Source organism: Microtus ochrogaster, unplaced genomic scaffold (assembly GCF_000317375.1).
Source record: "Microtus ochrogaster isolate Prairie Vole_2 unplaced genomic scaffold, MicOch1.0 UNK48, whole genome shotgun sequence".
Classification (NCBI taxonomy): domain Eukaryota; kingdom Metazoa; phylum Chordata; class Mammalia; order Rodentia; family Cricetidae; genus Microtus; species Microtus ochrogaster.
This window is the reverse complement of record NW_004949146.1, coordinates 1,172,175-1,192,863: the sequence shown is the minus strand read 5'-3', so window position 1 is coordinate 1,192,863 and position 20,689 is coordinate 1,172,175. Positions and strand designations below refer to the sequence as shown.

At 46.8% G+C, this 20,689-nt stretch overlaps 1 protein-coding gene across 1 annotated transcript in view; it reads right to left on the bottom strand.

The window, feature by feature from the left end:
- The window catches only part of Itgb3 (integrin subunit beta 3), a 57,410-nt gene extending 38,947 nt beyond the window's left edge, over positions 1-18,463 (bottom strand). The window contains exons 1-2 of the mRNA XM_005369410.2: positions 18,353-18,463; positions 1,515-1,600 (exon numbers count right to left, since the gene is read on the bottom strand). Of these exons, the coding sequence (XP_005369467.1) occupies positions 1,515-1,600; positions 18,353-18,428 (162 nt within the window). The 5' untranslated portion in view covers positions 18,429-18,463. The remainder of the gene's footprint in view (positions 1-1,514; positions 1,601-18,352) is intronic.
- Positions 18,464-20,689: the final 2,226 nt, after the last annotated feature.

Here is a 20,689-nt window from a genome sequence, read left to right as displayed (position 1 = left end):
GGGGATAAACACAGCCTTCTGCTCCCTTCCTCCCCAGTCTGCCCAGGAGACTGCCTTTTTAGGAAAACCAGAGAATCCAGAAGAGAAGCAGACAGAGTGAGGGGAGGGTTAGGCTGGTCAGGGAGCTGACCACAGGTGGCTCAGGAGCCAGCAAGCAGCTCAGGTGACATCTGCTGGGGGTGGTGACTCATTCCCTCTGTAATTGCTGGGAACCTCTCCAGTCACATGCACCTCCCCTACCTCAGCATCAACCTTTGCCAGCTCCCAATTCCCAGCCCGGCCACAAACACAGCCATTGCCTCAGACACACTCAATTCCCTAGGGCCTGGGACACAGCAAACTCTCCACCCAGACATGGCTGACCCTCTCCTGTGGGCTGTGCTTGTTCCCCCATTGACACCTCAGAGAGGGAGGGAGGGAGGGAGGGAGGAAGGAAGGAAGGAAGGAAGGAAGGAAGGAAGGAAGGAAGGAAGGAAGGAAGGAAGGAAGGAAGGAAGGAAGACAGAAGGGCCTCATCATCAAAGAGAAGGAAAAGGGATCTCTAAGAATGTGTTTGCACGCGTGCACATGCACACACACACACACACACCACACATCACACACAAACACACAAACAGAGGATTACAGAGGATTGCTCTTCGGGTTTTAGCTTTGTTTTTTCACTCTGGGGGAAAATAAGCATCCCTCCACAGCACCCTCTGTGCACCCTAGCACCCCTCTCTCATTTCGAGACTAAAACCCTTCTTCCCTGAGATGGTCTAGCCCAAAGCAAGCACAGCCTGGTGAAGGGTAGCAACAGTCACTACAAGAAAAGAGGCCCAAGCAAACTGGCTGGGCCTGGAAGTGCAAAGCAGGCTCTAGACTCAGGTACCAGCTTCCCACCATGCGGCAATGGGAAGGCTTCACCTAGTCTTGCTCCACAGGGGAAAGAGACTGCATTCAGGAGGGAGGAAAGAGTCCCATGCGGCTGTGCTTACACAAAAGCACCTAAATCTAGGGAAACGGGGTGTGAACTGAAGTTTGGGGGGCATACCCATGTTGATCATTCTACAAGGCTAAATGAATGCTACAGGTTGGGAGTCAAATTATTTGGAGCTATATTATCCCCCTAAATAGACATCTGTCACCCACATCTGGATTTGACCTAACATTCTTAAGATGTCAAATAAAGTCCTTTTGGGAATTTGCAAACAGACTCCTAGCTCGCACTAACCCAGAGGCTAGGAGTGCTATCTAGTGCACCAGACGCTTATAGCAGGGACTCCGCCTCTTTGCTGCAAACCACCATACCTGATGTCTCACCGACGTGTTTTTAAAACACCTTGGTTTATTACTTTCTTTGTTCTGTTACAATAAAACCTTAATTAAACTGGTCATCCTGCTGGGAACACAGCATTTGAAGCAACCTGAATCCGTGTACCTTGGCCACTGTCACTTACGCTTGGCTCCGGAATAAACTTCCTCAGATTCCTTTTGAGTGAGGGCATTGACAAAATAAGGTGCAGGCTCCTTACCTCATCTGAACACCAGGCACACACAGAGCTCACAGCCAGACACTGCTGGCAGGAGTTCACGCCTCGGGTGGTACAGATGTTGGACTCTACAATGAAAAGACAAAGAAAGACATTAGCATCTCATTTGCTCAAGGTAGGGACCATCCTACCCCAACTACCCCAAATTTCTCAAACACTCAGGTGAACATTCCTCAGATACACACAAACATGCCCTAACTTTACCATAGACATTTACCAAACATGGGCTATTGATAAGCAAGAAAGAAAATTTTAAAAAGATGGGGACTCATTACTATATTAGTAGGGGAGGCCACAGTGACAGCAGCTGATGGCACTGGGCCACAGACCCAAATGTCTTATCAGAACCGATAGGATAGCTTTAATTAATGCTGGTTTTATACCTACACTGGACAAATGAAAATCTAAGGCCCAGAGTTATGACCAGGGGCCTTCTCCAGCTGTCTAGTGGTCACAGCCACTGCACAGAGGACCTAGGCCCAGGTGCACTCCAGCTAACACCTAAATACTGTGGTGGTGGGGTAAGGTAACTTTAATGGCTGTGTCCCACCGTCTCAACAGATGTCCCAATACCTCTGTCTTGGAGGCCAAGCATTCGATGAAGATCGATTCCTTCTCGCTTTTCCGGTTGCCTGTTAGTTCTCTCGCCCCGTTTCTGAAGTGCCTCCTTTGCCTATAACTGCTATTTCTGGCTTTGTCCCCAGAAAATCTATTTCTGAAGAAATTATCCTAAGTACTTGGGGGTTTTCCCAAGACCTCCAAAACTTCTCATCTAGGCAAACATCTGTTTTATTATGACTGGATTCTGTCCCTCTCAACATCTGAACAGAACACACTCAGAAAATGACCTGCCATGGTCAGAGACTAGCTGCACCTTTTGTTTTGTTCTGGCTTGGTTTTTCAAGACAGGGTTTCTCTGTGTAGCCCTGGCTGTCCTAGAACTCACTCTGTAGATCAGGCTGAACTCAAACTCAGAGATCCACCTGCCTCTGCCTCCTCAGTCCTGGGGATTAAATGTGCTAACGCTGCCTGGTAACTATCTGTATCTTTGTCTTGAACCGATCAGGGTATTTTACAACTTTTACTGGTAGAGATTAACACAGAAAATTTATGATAATGTAAATCTATTTTTATGAGAAAAATGTATGTGAATCTCTTCTAACAAAATGACCAATGGTGTCTACCTGGTAGTGAACATAAGTAAGGCTAAAGCTGACTGTTTTACAGACATTAGCCTGCTTTTAAAAACCCAATGGCCAATTCATTTCCATATGTCTGGCCAGCTATAAAACCCCCTTCCTGAATTCCCTTTGGAACCAGTCCCAATGTCTTTCTGGTTCCCACACTATTTCAACTGACTAAAACTTTTGACAGATGCTCTTCTTGTTTGTATATATGAAAACAATACCTTTTCAAATTACATTTTAAGAGCCTAGAAAAATATTTCATGAGTACAATGAATGTTTAGCACGTATGTGGCCCTGCGTTCCATCCCCAGCACAGAAACAAAATAAGAAAGGAGGAACAAGGAGGGGGAAAGAAAAAGATAGGTCCATGGAACCCTTGAAGCCTGCCTGTCTACCTGTCTGAACCAGTCCCAAGACATACTGGTACCAACTGAAAGGTTTGGGGCTAAATAGTTCTATCTCATTGCCGCTGAGCTCATTTCTAAACAGTACACCGGAATTCTAGACTAAAACCTGTAGGCCAGGATTAGTAGTGCAAACCTATAACCCTAGCAGTCGGGTGGCTACAGCAAGATTAGGGTCATGAGCTGGAGCCAGACAGTTGTACATTGCAAGTATGAGGCCAGTCACAGCAAGAGTCTATTTCAATATCTAGACATACATTTAGATATATAAACACGTAAACCATACATATATCAAGGGAACCTCAGACAATATAGGCTATCATGAATCTCTTCAAAACACTGGGTTGCACGTGGAATCCTTGAAGCACCACTTCAGGTTTCTTCGAAGGCTTGGCTCCATCTTGCTTCCACAGCCTTTCTCTACTTCAGGTGTCACCAATGAGACAACACTACAAGCCCACGAATAACTCCCGGAGCTCTATTCTCAGACATGAATAAAACCTGAGTTGTGTGCATATGTGTGAGTGTGTGTGCAAGAGTGAGATGATAGAGTGTGACTGTGAGTGAGTGAGCCTATGCGTGTGAGAGAAAGACAGTGAGTGTGTGTGTGTGTGTGTGAGTGTGTGAGTGTATGAGTGTGTGTGTGTGAGTGTATGAGTGTGTGTGTGAGTGTGTGTGAGTGAGTGTGTGAGTGTTTGTGAGTGTGTGTGTGAGTGTGTTTGTGTGCGAGTGTGTGTGTGTGCGCACGCGCGTACGCACAAGAGACAGAGAGTAGCTCGTGAGCTGGCAGCTGTGGCACTGATTCCAAGCCTGGCCCCAGCGCACCAAAGTGGGGCAGCTCTTAACAACACAATGTGTAACAGAGAAAAGGTAGCTGATCTTTCCACAGATGCCGGCGAGGTTCCGAGCCTACAAAGTCAACAGTGCCACCCAAGGCTTCTCCCTCAAGCGCAGCCTGGCCAGATCTCAGCTTCACTGCTGTTCTCTCCGGGGGAAATGATCACAGCCCCTCTTCATTACCACCCCATCAGAAGAGCTCTGACAGGAACCCATCCTGGACTATTTTAGGTAGTTCCCCTCTTTGGGGCGTTTCCATGGAGACTAGCAGCTAAGAGTGATCTTGGACATAAATATCATCAATGTTCACTAGAAAGAGAGGAAATAGTTAAAATGAAAAGTGTAGGTATATGGGTACTGTCAAGTTCTTTTTTATTACATGTATTTGTTGAGAGAGAGAGAGAGAGAGAGAGAGAGAGAATGTATGAACACATATGCCACAGTGTAGAGACCAGAGTTGTCCCTTCTGCTGGGTAGGTCCTGAGAATCAAACTCAGACTCCAGGCTTGGCAGCAAGAGCCATCACCCTCCTGAGCCATTTCAACAGCCCAGCCCAAGTTATTTTCAAAACCTTTCCCAGTCTATCCATTTATCCATTCATCCATTCTCAAATTAGCATTCCCCATGAGTCCTTGACTTACAGCTGCAATAGAAAGCCTGGCCAGATGTGAAATAAGAAACAGCAGGCCCCTCCCAGGGTAGCAGCAGTCCCTGACCTCAGAGGATGAGCCGAGCTGCGGGGATCTGTCCTTTAGGGAGTCATGGTTACCCTGGTCCCTTGATCTTTTATTTTTAATGAATCCCAGATTGAAAGTGTAAGACCCAAGGATCCCCCAACAATCTCCCCAACCAGCCCTGCCACAAAGGGCAGGAGCCCTGGAATGCAGTGGTTGAAAGTGGCTGACTCATCAGAAGTTAGGACTGCTGTTCCCAGGATGTCCCTCCCTTCTGAACATGTGGGCCTCCCCCAGGCCTGTTTCCAGTCATTCATAAAGCCTATATGCCTTCTCGGCCTCTGTAGTCCAGAGGGGCTTCCTGGAGAAGAGGGGAGCCTCACCAGAATGTCGGTGAAGACAGTGGATGACTCCCAAGACTTCACCCAAGAAGCCAAGCAACATTGGCCAGACCCGGTCCTCAACAGGAGGTTGTAATGCTTAAAGGACCATCCTTGAAAGCAAGAGCTGGCATGCATAAAGTGCTCAATGGAGATTGTTGCCAGCGTTGTTTTTGCTGTGGCCATTTTTATCCTTAGCGTCAAGCTATTTAGAGTAGACAACTATTTTACTATTTTTTAGAATTCCTTAAAGTCATTTTATAAGACACCAGGCACAAAGCTAATTAAACCCTGAACAGGGGGTTAAAGATGGGAGTATGGAGCCAAAAAGTATCATGATGAGGTAAAAATCTAAACACAGCAAGGAATGTGTGTGTTCAAAACTCCTATCTAGGAATCATGGCCGAGAAAAGACGGTCACTGGGAAAGTCAGATGAGGCCAGCCAAGGAATCTGCCTGGAAAGTAGAAATAAAAACGGCTGTGATCTGGCACATCGGCCTGGTTTGCAGAACCAGAAAAGAGATAAAGGGTGGGGGGAAATAGGCAAAAAGGAAACGAGGAAGGGCGCTGGAACCAGGGGAAGTCATAAAAGGCTGTCCTGAGGACATACTGTTCAACGAGACAGGATGTCAAAGAGTAGAGACAGGACGCCCTGATGAGGCCAGAGACCTTCAGGGCTTAGTTAGGGTGAGAAAGGAAGATGGTCCACACTAGTGAGCACCATGGAGACCTTTCCTACTGCCTGCCGGAGAAAATTCCTGGCCAGGAGCCTCAATCCTGCCACTGAAATGTAGCTGCTTCCCAGTGAGGTCCACGGGGACGCTAGGTGACCAGGTGGTGCCTGATCTTCCATTGCAGGCTCCAGAATGAGTCAACGAACAAAGTCTCTCACGCTAATGGCCCTATGTGTGCACACATGCCTTACCAAGCACACGTTGCAAAGGATGTTTTGGGTTTTTATTTCTCCCTTAAGGGGAGCTCAGTAGCTGAAGGAAGGGAGAAAGCGGAGAAGCTCAAGGCAACAGGGACTTCTGTGCTAAGGAGCAAATGGCCCAAGAAGCATTGCAGAGGGGGTAGAGAACTCAGACTCCAGTATCTCATCAAATTGAAGACCATGGATGCAGGGGTATCTGATTTCAGAGTTTAAATCATTTTAAAGTGTAAGAATGCCAATTAAATGTGGAATTTAACAATAGAAATTATGTGTGGTTTGCCTCCATCAAGAGTAAATATTAAAATAAGTTATGGGCTTAAATATATCCCCTGACACACAAAGATATCCTGCTGTCCTAATCACCCGGTACCTGTGAATGACCTTATTTGGAAATTTATAGATGTAAACAAGATGAGGTCATTAGTGTGGACAGTAATCCACGATGACTGATACCCTTGTAAGAAGGGAAAATCCCAGGTGGAGACAGACTCAGATGGAAAACACCCTGTGGCGTCAGAGACAGAACCTGGAGGGACGGGGGTACCAAGGGGTACCCGTCACCACAGGAAGCTACAAAGAGGCAAAGATGGGTTCCACTCAGAATCCCAGACATACATTTTTTATGTCCAATTTATGTCACAACAGCCCTGAGAAATTAATTCTAAGTGGATTTGCATTTCTATAGCCACGTGTGACATTATTTTGATGAAGTCCTGAGATACTTCCATCAACTGGGAAAAAAAGCCACCCTGGAATGGAAACTTTGCCATGTCTCATTTGACCACAGATAAGATCAGATGAGAGGTTCCTTTAGTTTTAAAACTTTCCACCAGGGCTGGAGAGATGGCTCAGTGGTTAAGAGCACTGCCTGCTCTTCCAAAGGTCCTGAGTTCAATTCCCAGCAACCACATAGTGGCTGATAACCATCTGTAATGGGGTCTGGCGCCCTCTTCTAGCCTTCAGGCATACACACAGACAGAATATTGTATACATAATAAATAAATAAATATAAAAAAACTTTCCACCAATATTTGTCAATGGTACTAGCCTTCATTCATTCATTTGCCCAATATTTATCAATGGTACTCCAGCATTCATTCATTCATTCACTCACTAAGCATTTGAGGAGCACCTACTCAGCACTCTCTTAGGCGCTAGAGACACACGAGTGAACTAAAGAAGCCCTGATTTTGTGATGCTCGTGTTTCAGTGAGGAAAGTGGCGACAAAGAAACCAAAGGCAGAGACATAGGCAAATGCTTAAACACAAAGCAAGGCAGAATAAATGAGAGCATCTCATCTGGAGAAGGGGGTCCAGAGAGGCCTTTCCGGGAAGCTGACATTCTACAATGATGCTGAGGAGTGGATTGTGGGAAGCATTCTCTAAAGAACCAAGACCAGAGCTGGATAGACTTCCTCCTGTTGAAGAAGTGGCCGGAAGACAGAGGAAGGAGGAGGAGAGAGGCAGAGGTGTTCACCACTCAGTGGGCATGCTGAAGGGATCCAAGAAGGGAAGAGAGAAGCTCAGTCGTTGGGCACACAGACAGGATCGAAGCCAGCAGGGGAGTGGATCAAGTAGGATATTATTAATATAGTCCGGGCAACAGATGTCAATGGTTTGGGTTTGGAGGGCAGTGTTTTAATGGTGCGGTCAGCTCGAGATGTAATCCAGGACTTGCTGATGGGCTAGGCATGTAGAACTGAGAAAGGATTTGAACCTGAGCAAGTACGCTCCCTTTAGAAAAGGTTCATATGTTTTGACTATTGGTCATCCCGCTTCACCGACCCTTTGGTCATGAGACACTTTATAAGTGAAGCCAGATCATATCTGGTCACCATCTCCAAACGGGTTAGTCAGAGAGCTGTGGATGAAGACGGCAAGACCCTTTCCTATGAACAGTTGTGGCCTAAAGCTAACACCTAGCTCTAGAGAAATTCCAGAAATGGAGCAGGGCCAGTGAAACAAGGGACAGAGCGGATGTAGCAGAGAATAGTTCAAGAGGCCTAAAGTCTGCTTTGCCATTCTGCAGACCATACAGTCACAGGGTCACCTCTATGCCTCTCTGGTGCTCTCTTTAAAATAGGTCACATGCCTATTTCAAGATTTATAACTGCTCCCCAGGACTTAGACAACCACCCAGCTTTATCAGACAAGCTCTGAAAACCCAGACAACTATTTTTATCCCCTGCCCACCAGCTCGGTCTCCCAAATATGGGTATAGTATTTACTCTATGAGGATTAAGTGAGGTGACATATGTGGATAACCCCCATGTTCAATAAATGAGCTACTTCCTTCTCCCTCATCCTCACTCCAGCGATACTCCCTGCACCACAAATGCGCCCCGTCTTTCCTTTTACCTCAGGGTCACACGCAAGAGGGCCCTTTGTCTCTGGTGAGATGTAGGAAGGAAATCACCTGGCTGGAGACGGGAGCCCCCAGGAGCAGACCTCACCAGTCACTAAACTAGTTTGTGATTTTGGTGAATCCCTCACTTCTTTGAAACTCTCTTTCTAGCTTTTCTGTAAAGACAAACTGAATAGATCAGAAGACCTTTGAGGTGCTACTGGCCCTAAACATGTATATTCTTCCAGAACCAGAAAATGTCAGCAGGACCATGGATACTCTAGAATCCATAGATATGCAAGGTTCCTTGCTACACCAGTGAACATTTCTTCTTTATGACCTAAAATTTGGGTCAAATGTTGCATTTAGAGGTCTGGGAGATTTTACTCACACCAGCTCCACTCCCAATTGACTCATTCACTGAACAGACGAAGCACGCCTGTACCATGCTCTGTTTGACACCCAGCCCAGTGATGCCCTGAAGGTGACCTTGGCATCCAGCTTTGCAGTTCTGGGGGTCCCTCCCAGCTCTTTTCTCCACAGTCTCAATGGTAGGAGGGCAGGTGTGAACAACTCTAGCTGTCAGAGCCAATCTTGAAGTCAAATCAGTTCAACTGTTTTCGGAAGATCGTTGGGCAACATTTTATTAAAATCCAAAATGGGAGCAGTGGCCCACAGATATAATCCCAGCACCTGGGAGATAGGAACAGGAAGATCAGGGGTTCAAGGACCATCTCACCTATAAAGTAAACTGGAGACCAGCCTAGGCTAAATGAGACCCTAACTCAAAAATTAAAGTTGGCCACAGCAATGCCTGTAGTTTGAGTTCTTCTGGATACTAAGATGGAAGATGGCATGAATCTAAGACTTAGAATCTAATCGAGATAACAGCAGGATTTTATCTAAAAAATAAACTGGGGGAGGGGTTCTAAGTAGGCGAGTGCTTGTCTAGCACACATGAAGGCTAATGTAGGAGTCCCCTCTGTGTGCTACGAATATGTTTTATTACTTTCCACAAAGAAAGCAGTTTTGTTCAACACTGTGCCCGGTGCTTGGCACACAGGCAGCAAAAGAACTATGTAGGGCATGGTATAAAAAGCTATCTAAGCCGGGCGGTGGTGGCGCACGCCTTTAATCCCAGCACTCGGGAGGTAGAGGCAGGCAGATCTCTGTGAGTTCGAGGCCAGCCTGGTCTAGAAAAGCTAGTTCCAGGACAGGAACCAAAAGCTACGAAGAAACCCTGTCTTGAAAATCAAAAAAAAAAAAAAGAAGAAGAAGCTGCTTTGGCCAGTGACAGGGCAGAGTACAGGTAGGTGGGAAAACTAAACTGAATGTAGGGAGACAGAAAGTGGAGTCAGGCAGATGCCATGTAGCTGCCAAAGGAGAAAGACGCCAGACCCTTACCGGTAAGCCATAATCTCATAGTGATACATAGATTAATAGAAATGAGCTAATTTAAGATATAAGAGCTAGCTAGGAATATGCCTAACCCATTGGCTAAACAGTGTTGTAATTAATATAGTTATTGTGTTATTATTCAGGTCTGGGGGACTGGGAAACAAAAGCAGTCTCCATTTACATAATGGCACCCAACGTGGTGCCCCAATATTAGTTCATATATTAATATCACAGAAGAATTAAAACAAATTTTTAAAAAAAATCCATGCCCTTTGGCCTACCCAACACAAATTCAAGAAATTACTCTTGTAATCCCAATACAGAGAATGCAGAGACAAAATGGTGAGTTCAAGATCAGACTGGGCTAAAAATGAGAGTCTATATCAAAGGAAAGGCAGGGACTAGACAGGGGAAAAGAAACTAAGTTTATAGAAACACTTCCACAGATGAACATAATATACAAGGTTATATCTCTGTGACTTTATTTGTACCAGCAGATAAATGCCAACATAATAGATAAGCGTATTCTGATATACCTATATATCACTCTTCTCTTGGCATCTCCTGCAAGAACTATAACTTTCAGAATAAACAATGAAAATCCATAAGCTGACATAAAAGACACATAGAGTAGGGGCTGGAGAGATGGATCTGTGGTTAAGAGCACTTGTTCTTATGGAGGACCTAGGTCCAATTCCCAGAACCCACTGAAGGCTCACAGCCACCTGTAATTCCAGTTCTAGGGGATCCAATGCCCTCTTCAGACACCAGCCGTGCATGTAGGGCACACACAGACATGTAAGCAAGCAGTCATGCACATAAAATAAAAATAAATATCTTAGAAAAGATGCCTAGAGGATGTTATTAAGTGACAACGATCCTACCATGGGAGGTCCTGTTTGAGAAACAACAATAATGATACAGAGGACGTATATACGGGGGAACTCTAGGATAACTGTCAACAGTGGTGTCTAAACTGAACCTACAAATAACCTGCATTATCTACATTGTTGCATTTCTGCGCTGCTCATTTATTTCATTTCGAGTGCACCTGTGCGTGCAGCTGCACACACCATGTATGTGGAAGCACAGATGTCAGGTGTCCTGTTCTACCACTCTCCACCTTTTACATGGACTCTGGAGATTTAAACTCAGATCTTTGTGCTTTCAAGTAAATGCTCTTATCCACTGGGCCATCTCCGGTCCCTGAACTGCCTATTTTTACAAGCTGGATCACTTTTGTTCTCTAAGAGCAAAGTAAGACTAATTTTCAATGTCCTTGGTTCTGCCTCCTTTTCCGTGTTTGTATTCATTAATGTAGGTTCCCCAGAGCCTGGTGGGCTCCTACAAACTACATCTTCAACATCCCAAAGCCAGTCAGGAACACAACAATAAGCTTTGTCAGATACAATGAGAAGGAGAATGCTGGCCCAGATTACAGAACGGAAGAAAGATCAAGAGATCTATATATAACACAGTGACTAGAGCTACCAATTACATATCTTCTACTTGAAAATTTCTTTTTTTAATAAAGCAGTTTAGCTGGGTTAGTGTTGTACACCTTGAACCCCAGCACTTGAGAAGCAGAGGCAGGCAGATCTCTGTGAGTTCGAGGCCCGTCTGGTCTACAGAGGGAGTTCCAGGACAGCAAGGGCTACACTGAGAAACCCTGTCTCGAAAAGTAAAAGAAAACAAAGTAATTAAATAAGCAGTTTAAGTGTTCTCGCCAGAAATAATTGATAACTCTGTGAGCTAACACATGTGCTATGCAGGTTGGTTTAGCCATTTCCCAATGTGTACGTTTTAAAATATGTTATACATCATATATAGAAATATTTGTTGATTAGAAGAGAATGAGGAAAAGAGATCTTTGACCAGTCTCTCCCCATGGGCTTCTGGAGCTGCTCAGGGCAGTGTGCTCCGTTCTCAAGAGTGGAGTGCCTAAGAGCGAGAGTCAGCCCTCTCTGGTCTCAGGCAAGATGCTCAAACACAGTCCTCACAAACACTTCCGGCAAGGGCTTATTCTCGGACAGTTATCTACGACACCAGGGTTTGGAACTGTCCGAGAGCTCACAGACCAGATTCTCTTCCTCTAAGACTTTATCCACAAAAAGCATCGACTACAGGGACCTATAAAGTGGCTACTGAGCATGCCTTTTGTCAACATTCTGGAACTCTCTTCTAGTGCCATATTTCAAGCTTGATTCTAACCTCGGGACTTCTTGTTTCCCAAAGAATCTTCCCATAGAGATTCCAAATCACTAAGGAAAAATGTCTCCAGTAAGGGATGAGAGAGCAAGAGCAGAGCAAAAGAAAATCTCTCTGTCTGCCTCGTCACCCACTCCACAGCTTCTGAGATATCGGACGAAGCCCCACAGGTAAGGCAACCTGTTCAGCCATCCAGCAAACAGACATAAAAGCCTACAGAGCCGTAACATGATGTAATTCTTAACTGCAGGTTCATTGCTCTTTTCTTAGGAATTTTTTTCTACAGAAATATAAGTGGCCACCTGCCTCTGCATCTCAAGGGTTGGGATTAAAGGTATATGCCGCCATAAAAAAAAAAGAAATATAAGTGGCATGTAGCACATATGTAAGTACATGAAAAACTCGTCTGTACACAGGTGATAATTTCATACATGCAGGAAATGTCTGACTAGAACGCACCACCTGCCTGCCTAAGGATGCTGTAGAGGGGTCAAACTGGGACACCAGCAACTACAAAACCAGGCTTTCTATAACGACGAAAGTGAAGCTACCTCACTCTTCCTCCCTGACCTGCCGGGAAAAGGAACAGCAGAGCAACTCTAAGGAGTTGCTGGGTTTGCTTTTCAGAGTTGCTACCAAACACATGCTCAGCAGAATGGCTCCAAGTGTATTAACCAGCCCTTTGGCCTGAAGAACTGTGACATATTTGACCACAAAACATCTGTCACAGAGGCAGAAAGATTCTAAGAGCCAGAGGTTGGGTAGGACTGGAGTAACACACTGACTTCTGGATGTGAGGCAATCATAACACCTTTGTCAGTCTGCATTCCAGCACAGAGGGGCGATGGCTCACAGGCCCCGCCCCTAACTGAAGCACTCCTGACAGCTGATGGCCCCTGGGGGCTGGAGAGTCAGTTTTCCTCAAGGATGTGTCCCCTCCCAAAGATAGTCCCTGCTCCAGTGTGTAGTCCCACACCCGCGAGTGTATAGAAAGCACGAATGAGGCACAGTGGGTTATAGAAAAAAAAGGAGGCGAAGTTAGGAGTGATGAACCCTGGGAAGAGTTGGGGGAAGAAATGAGAGGAAAGGCTCATAACACGTTGTGTGAAAATACTTTTGGAAAACTAATAAAAATATATATGAAAATATCTGTTGCTTTTAGTACCAAGAAAAATAAAAGTAAAAAGAGGAGACAGATGTAAAATTCTCAGGTCCTTATCTGGCATCCGGAACCGCTGGTGACTGAAACATGGCAGTGTGTGTCTCTCAGTTTGAACACTGATGGCACCTCCATGGTTTAGCGGTGATGGCCTCACCGCTTTCAAGGTAATATCTCACTGCCGGAGGATGGGATGGCCCCAGGGAGCTCTAGGGATTCTATAAGTACATTACAAGTAGAAGAAGCCAGACTTAAAAGTCTACACAGCATGGTTTTATCTCACTGACATTCTGTAAAGCAGATCTATGGGGACAGGAGACAGATCAGTGGTTGCCATGAACCAGAAGTGGGAAGAGAAGATTCACGATGAAGCTGGAGGGAACTTCTCTGAAAATAACGATTATTTGACTGTATGGCTTTATCAAGAGTACACAGAATTGCACAGTGAGGATGCTGAACTCCATGATACAATAAGTTATACTTCAGTAATACTTATTTTTAATGACTTCTTTATTTTCATATCTGTGTGTGTGTGTGTTTATGCGCAGCATATGCATGCAAGGGCTAGAGTTAGAGGTGGTTGGAAACTGTCTCATGTGGGTGTTGAAAACTGAACCCAGGTCCTCTAGAGGAATACTATATGCTCTTAACCCCTGAGCCATCTCTCTAGCCCAATCCTCCTTTTTAAGATGTATATGTTTTTATTTTATGTGTGTGAGTATTGTACCTGCATGTATGTGTGTGCACTATGTGTTCGGTGCCCAGGGAGATCAGAAGAGAGTGTCAGGTCCCCTGAAATTGAAGTTCCAGGCAGTTGTGAACCACCTACATAGGTTCTTAGAACTAAATTCAGGTCCTCTGCTAGATTGGCAAGCACTCTTAATCACCCCCAACTCTAGCCCTTTAAAGGGGTGGGAATTTTCTGGGGACACCATGTGCCTGGAGAGAAAGGTTAGAGTTTATCATTTTGCTGCAGAGTCTCAAGTTCCAATACATTCTGTCAGTTCCCAAAGAGAAGAAGCCTTGGACAGCATCATTCCCAGCTCCTAGGTTCATATCCACTGGTGACCTGAGTAGCGGTAGGCACAGGACTCTTCCACTTGAGCAGAAGGCAGAGGAGGGGATGGTGAGCTCTAGCAGGCCACCCTGTGGGCAGCAAGGAGGGTAGTTTGTCCCCGAAGCTGCTCAGTCACACACATACCCCTCGCCCGGTTAATTATCCGTCTGCTGATTCATGACTTGCGGTTCCTGTGGGCATGCTTCCTGGATGTTCCTGCCAACAAGGGCAGGATCCTTGCAGCTGGGAGGAGATGATAAACAGAGACCCGGGGAGTGCAGGGAGTTGCAAAGGGAGAATTTCTATCAGGAAACCCTAGAGTCACATTCGGTTCCCCTCCTCACACCACGGCCTCCTCGTCCTATCTTATGCTATTCCCAGGAGACACATGTCACCTTCGCCATCACGTCACCTTCGCCACCATGCTCGTGAACCAGAGAGGAAGAACAGAAAAGAATGTTCTAGTGACTCCTCCAAAGACAAGACAAATGGGAGACACTTCAGAGGATCCCTGTGTTTTCATCCTTCTCTGGTCGGAAGATGTGCAACAGTGCAAAAGCCCAAACAGCCAAGGGGCTGGGGGTGTGGTTTAGCAGTAGAGCACATTCAGCAAGCACAAAGCCCTGCATTCCGTTCTCAGCAACACACACACACACACACACACACACACACACACACACACACACGAGGTAAAAACACTTGAGGTTACAAATGTAGAAATATTGGATTTCTTCAAATTAAGAGACATCACCTCTAGATGTCTTTTGTTTGTTCTGTTTATTTTCTTGTTGTTTTTGAGACAGGGTTTCTTTGTGTAGTCCTGGCTGTCCTGGAACTCACTCTGTAGACCAGGCTGGCCTCAAACGCACAGAGACTCACCTGCCTCTGCCTCCCGAGTACTGGGATTAAAAGCATGCGCCACCACCGCCCGGCTTAGATAGCTTTTTATACCATGCCCTACATAGTTCTTTTGCTGCCTGTGTGCCAAGCACCGGGCACAGTGTTGAACAAAACAGACACTGCTTTCTTTGTGGAGACTGAAGTCTTATGTGTTAGGTTTTACCACCTTCATCTTACAAAGTTGAGATTCATAGGGGGGAAAATGAATGTGTGGGCCTCTCTCCTCCTGGGCCTTCTCTGTAGATTCTTACAGGACCAGAGGGGCTGGAATGTGCCAAGCCACCAAAGAGAAATGGGCGGAATTAAGAGGATATGAGAAATGGATTCTCAACTGGGAGCCTGGATGGCATTGATGCATGAAGTAGCGGCAACTCTGGTCTACAGTCCATAGTACACACCAGTGATTGATAGGAAAAGTAATGACAACAGGAACCACCATCTATAGAACACTCAATTTGGGCCTTTGTCTCATTTAGTCTGTGCAATAAAGGCCCTACTTTCCCCCACTTTACAGGTGAGGAAACACGACTAAGACACTAGCAAGATCACATGATCAATGAGGTGCAAAGTCGAGAATCAAATCTACATCCTGCTGGTCTAAACCCCAGCGGTCCCTTTTCCCTTTCCTCGTCTCTCCAGGCCCTGAGGATTCTGAAAGAGGTCTTCTGTTGGAGAATTTCCAGAATATAAACTCTAGAAGAAATATAAGCACTCCATCTCTGACCTACTTAGGCTAGACTAAGCACTAAATAGGAGGAAGCCACCCAACCCAGTATTCAGATGAAAATAAATGATTATCTTTGTAGATAAAAACTGAAGCTCACAACTCTTGTTGCCTTACAGCAGAGTCTCCTACTCCCGACAGCCTCTCTTGTGCCACCTCACTCCTTCTGTGTCCTTTCAACACTGCGTGTCCCCAAAGAGCTGTCCCCTCATCCCAGGACACCTGCTTCCCTGGGGACCTAATGATACTTGCAGCTCTGCCACAAGTATGACAAACACTTCTTTCACAGGGTGCTCTAGAGTCCTCTGATCCTCGACAGGACTCCACCTGCTCCTCAGAGGGAGTCTGAGGCTAGCTCACCACAAGCCGTCACCTCTCTGGGGTATTTCGATCACAGCAGATCTGGGAACAGATAGCCTAGCGGTTTTGCGGCTTTCGTCTGTTTGTTTTGGTGCGTATGTGCACCTACCCATGTATGTTCATTTATAATTGCTCCTGGGCAGAGACCAGAAGACAACCTTGGGTATCATTTGCTCAGAAATACCACCTTTTTCTTTTTTGGAGACAGGATCTCTTTCTATCCTGGAGCTCCCCAAGTAGACCAGACTGGTTCACCAGTGAGCCCCAGGGAGCTGTCTGCCTCTGTCTCCTCCCCGGTACTGGAATTACAAGCACACCACTACACCAACCTTTTTAAATAGGTTCTGGGGACAGAATCCAGGTCCTCCCACTTTCTCAGTCCAGCCTCCCCACCTTCCCCATCCCCATTAAAGAATCTTTAGACCCAGACTTAGCTATACCCGAACAGTGTTATCCTGTATGGATCATTGCAACTGTGTGAACCAAACCAACAAGTAATACGTGGGTTCAGGAAAGGTGCGAGAAAGTGAGGGACCAAAGTAGCAGATATACTTCATCCTCACTAGAGCTGATCAAGCACCCTGCTATCTAGGCACCATCTGTGAACTCAGGGCTCTCTTCTCAAATTACAGATGATGATAATGGTGATGATGATGATGACACCCAGGAGTTACTTTGAAAGCTATCTCGATAGAAACAAACCACAAAGTGTTTGAAATACATCTCAAGAAAATAGCGGAGAAGAGCTGGAAGTTATCAGACACAACAAAGAACACCAGCTCCTTGGTTTGATCCTTGCACAGGGTACTTGTGTATGCTTCTCCACACTTTACATAGGCACACCCTGTCATCATATGTCAATTTAAAATTCAGAAGTGCAGCACTCGGGAGGCAGAGGCAGGCGGATCTCTGTGAGTTCGAGACCAGCCTGGTCTACAAGAGCTAGTTCCAGGACAGGCTCCAAAACCACAGAGAAACCCTGTCTCGAAAAACCAAAAAAAGAAAAAGAAAAAAGAAAAAGAAAAAAAGTAAAATTCAGAAGTGGTGAGTTTTTTTAAGGTTTTACGTTCAAGGAAGTTAGCCTGTCTATCTGTAAGAAACATCATGTTTTCTGGTAAGTTTCCCCATTCCCAGTCAATGGCAAGCAGCAGCTACCAGAGGCTCAAACATCTCCAGGGCACAATGCTGGAGATTCTGCTTTCTGTTCTGTGGTCACAAGGCTCGTCCAATGTAGGGTAAAGATCACAGTTTTCATCTGTCCTTGGGAAGCTTCAGCAACAATGGGCAACCGAAAGTTTTCCTGAAATATCCTTCCCGGCCCATGGTGGTTTATCTGTATCATCACGGAAGGGTCTTGAAGGTGACCACTAAAATTTAGCCTCAAAATCAACTTAATAAAATTTTACCCTAAAAAAAAAGTCCATCTGGGTCTGGAGATGTAGTTCAATTAATAAAGTGCACTTGGTATGAGGAGACCCTGGGTTCAACTCCCAGCAGCGCATTAACCCTGGGCAGTGGTGCCCATCTGTAATCCTAGCACCCATTAGTGAGGGCACAGGAGGGTCTGAAGTTCAAGGTTACCCTTACAGTGTGAAGCATTCTGAAATACGTGAGACCCTATCTCTCTCTCTCTCTCTCTCTCTCTCTCTCACAGACACACACACACACACACACACACACACACACACGCGCGCGCGCGCATCTGCAGGGTTTAACTTGCTGACCCAGAACCTCAGTTTCTCCACCTCCAGCAATATCACCTCCCGCTCTCCTACGGCTCTGTTGACTGGACTACTCCCCATCCCGCAGCACCAGTGAGACTAAAAGCTGACTGTCCAAGCAGCTGATGGTGTGAGCTGCACGCAGAAGGGACAAAGCCAGCCCCAAGGATGTCCGTGCTGACTCCCAGCACACAGTCAGGGCGTGTTGGTTGCGAGATCTGACCCAGAAGGACTCGAGCTCGAATGCTCCTCCTTAAAGAGTGGAGCAGCCAGATGAACAAACTTGAGCGGAGAGACGTGCCTTACTCGGAGAAAGGGGCAGCCCCGCGTGTACGCACTCACCCAAGCAGGTGAGCCGCATCCCTCTGCCAGGGCACTGGGGCCGCCCCGCGGAGCCCCACCTTGCCTCTGCCACCCGCGACGCGCCTTCGAGGCCAGGGGAGGAAGGACCCGCCCCCCAGCTCCTCAGCTTCCCAGCCCAAGCTCCGGGGTCCCACGGTCCCGTGGCAGTTGGCACACTCGCCTCCCTCACCTCCAACGACAACGCCCGCCAGTGTCCCCAGCGCCAGCAGAGCTGCCCAGAGCCACCCCGGCCGCCGCGCTCGCATCCTGTCCGCTGTCCTTCACACACCGCGTGCCACGGCGAGCCTGGCGCCCACGGCTGCTTTTCCCGCGGCGGGAGGAGAGGGAAGAGGAGGGGATGCAGTGGGTGGGACGCGCGGGGCGGGCCAAGGGCCTGCGCTCCCTCCCCTCGGGCGCCGGTCCGGGACCGTGCCTGAGGCTGTGAGCGCTAAGAGGGAAACTGGCACGCCTCTCTTTAGAACCCTCCCCAGCCCTTCCTTCTCCACGAGGATCCACCTGAGAACTCACTAGTGGGGACCGAGCTCCACAGGGTCGTGTGAGCGTCTGGGTCCCAGGGGTTTGCGCCTGGGTGCTTGGTAAAAAAAAGAAAGAAAAAAAAAGAAGGAAAGAAAGTTGCTACAGGGCCATTTCCTGGACTTTTCTAGTCCCACCTCCGCAGAGACAGCAACACACCGATACTTCACTTCGCCTGACTCACTTTGATTTCTTCCAGTCTCATTCAGTCTCTCTGTCACTCTTTAACAGGCAGCTGTCGAAAGCTTTCCCTGCAGCCTCTTGGCAATTTCCACGTCTCCAACTTGTGTTAGAGAAGATGGATCTGTGAAGAGCCTCTGTCTAGAAATGTTTGCTTGCACTTAGCACGTGTCTTATGGCCGTTTCAGGGCAGTCACTGTATTGCCTCCAAACTCAACTTCACTATTTTTGTTAGTTCCCCCCCCCCTCCCCAGAGATCACTTGCCTGTTATTCCTATCCCCTATGCTAGTTTCCTTGGGTCTTCCCTTAGATAGGAAACCTCTAGAAGCTCAAAAGTTGCAAAATACTGAAGCTGAGGCTATAGGAAGCAATTGGGGCTGTGTATACTGGCGCAAGAACAGTAATGGTGCGATGCAGCGGAATTGGTAGGGCGCTTACTTGCGTGCACTGGGTTCCATTCCCAGCACTACAAAAGCAGGAAGTGATGGTGTATGCCTGTAATTCCAGCGCTAAGGAGGCAGGAGGACCAGAAGTTCCAGGTAGTTCTTGAGTACATAGGGCAATATAAGCCAGCCTGAGGTACAGGAAACCTTGGGGGATGGGCGTGGCAAGAAGAGACCTGATGCCTTGACCCGTCACTAGCTCTTCCCCCAAGAGATTCTTTTCACTCCTTAATGTCCCATGCCTTTCCATCTGACTGACCTCCCTTCCTCTTTTCATTTGGAAAATTCCACTTATTTTTTCAAAGCCTCTCAAATGTCATCTCTTCCATGCCACCTTGTCTGACACTCCTCATCTTCCGGCTTCATCCTCGGCAGAGGTGAGAACTTCTCCCTCAGACCTCCCCAACACCAGGATATTATAGCATTTTGTGTAACAGGTAAGGACTTTACAACTGTACAAATTAGTTCACACAACTGCGTTTATTTATTCCTCTATTCCTCCTCCTCCTCCTCCTCCTCCTCCTCCTCCTCCTCCTCCTCCTCCTTCGTTTTTCAAGACATGGTTTCTCTGTATAGCCCTGGCTGTCCTAGAACTCACTTTGTAAACCAGGTTGACCTCAGACTCACTGAGATCCTCCTACCACTGCCTCCCAAGTGCTGGGTGTGCACCACCACAGCCCCACCACAATTGCATTTTTATGCTATTACAACCTAGTGTCTTAGACATAGCGAGTGAGCCATAGCAGAGCATGGCGATACACATCTCAGTCCCAGCACTTGAGGGTAAGGCAGAAGAATGGCCATTCCCCGAGTACAGCCTAGGGTGCATAGCAAAACCCCATCTCAAGCAAAATAATAATACTAGTGAGGCTGGGAGACGTCTGAATGAGTAAGAGTGCTTGCTGGACCAACATGAGAACCTGGGTTCAAATCCCCAGCACCCGTATCCACGCACAGACATATGCTGGCCTGTGAGCCCAGTGCCACGGGAAGGCTGGCTGGCAGCTAGCCTAGCTCCAGGTTCAGTGAGAAACCCCAGCTTAAAACAATAAGGCAGAATGTAACAGAGCAGAACACCCCCCTCATGCTCTGAGCACCCCATCCATGCATGGGTACCTGCAACTACACACATGTGTACTGGTGTCACACACACCCTCATATACACATACACACAAAGCAGTAATTCACAATGTCATTTTTAATTTTAAACAGTTATTTAATCCCTTAAATAAGGAAATCAGATTCATCCACATATTTCCTGTTTCTGGTACTGAACACCATTGTATAGTTCTGAGTTTCTATCTAGAAACACTTCCCTTCATCCTGGAAAGCATCTGAAGTTTAGCAACTCCTGGGGCTGGAGAGGTGA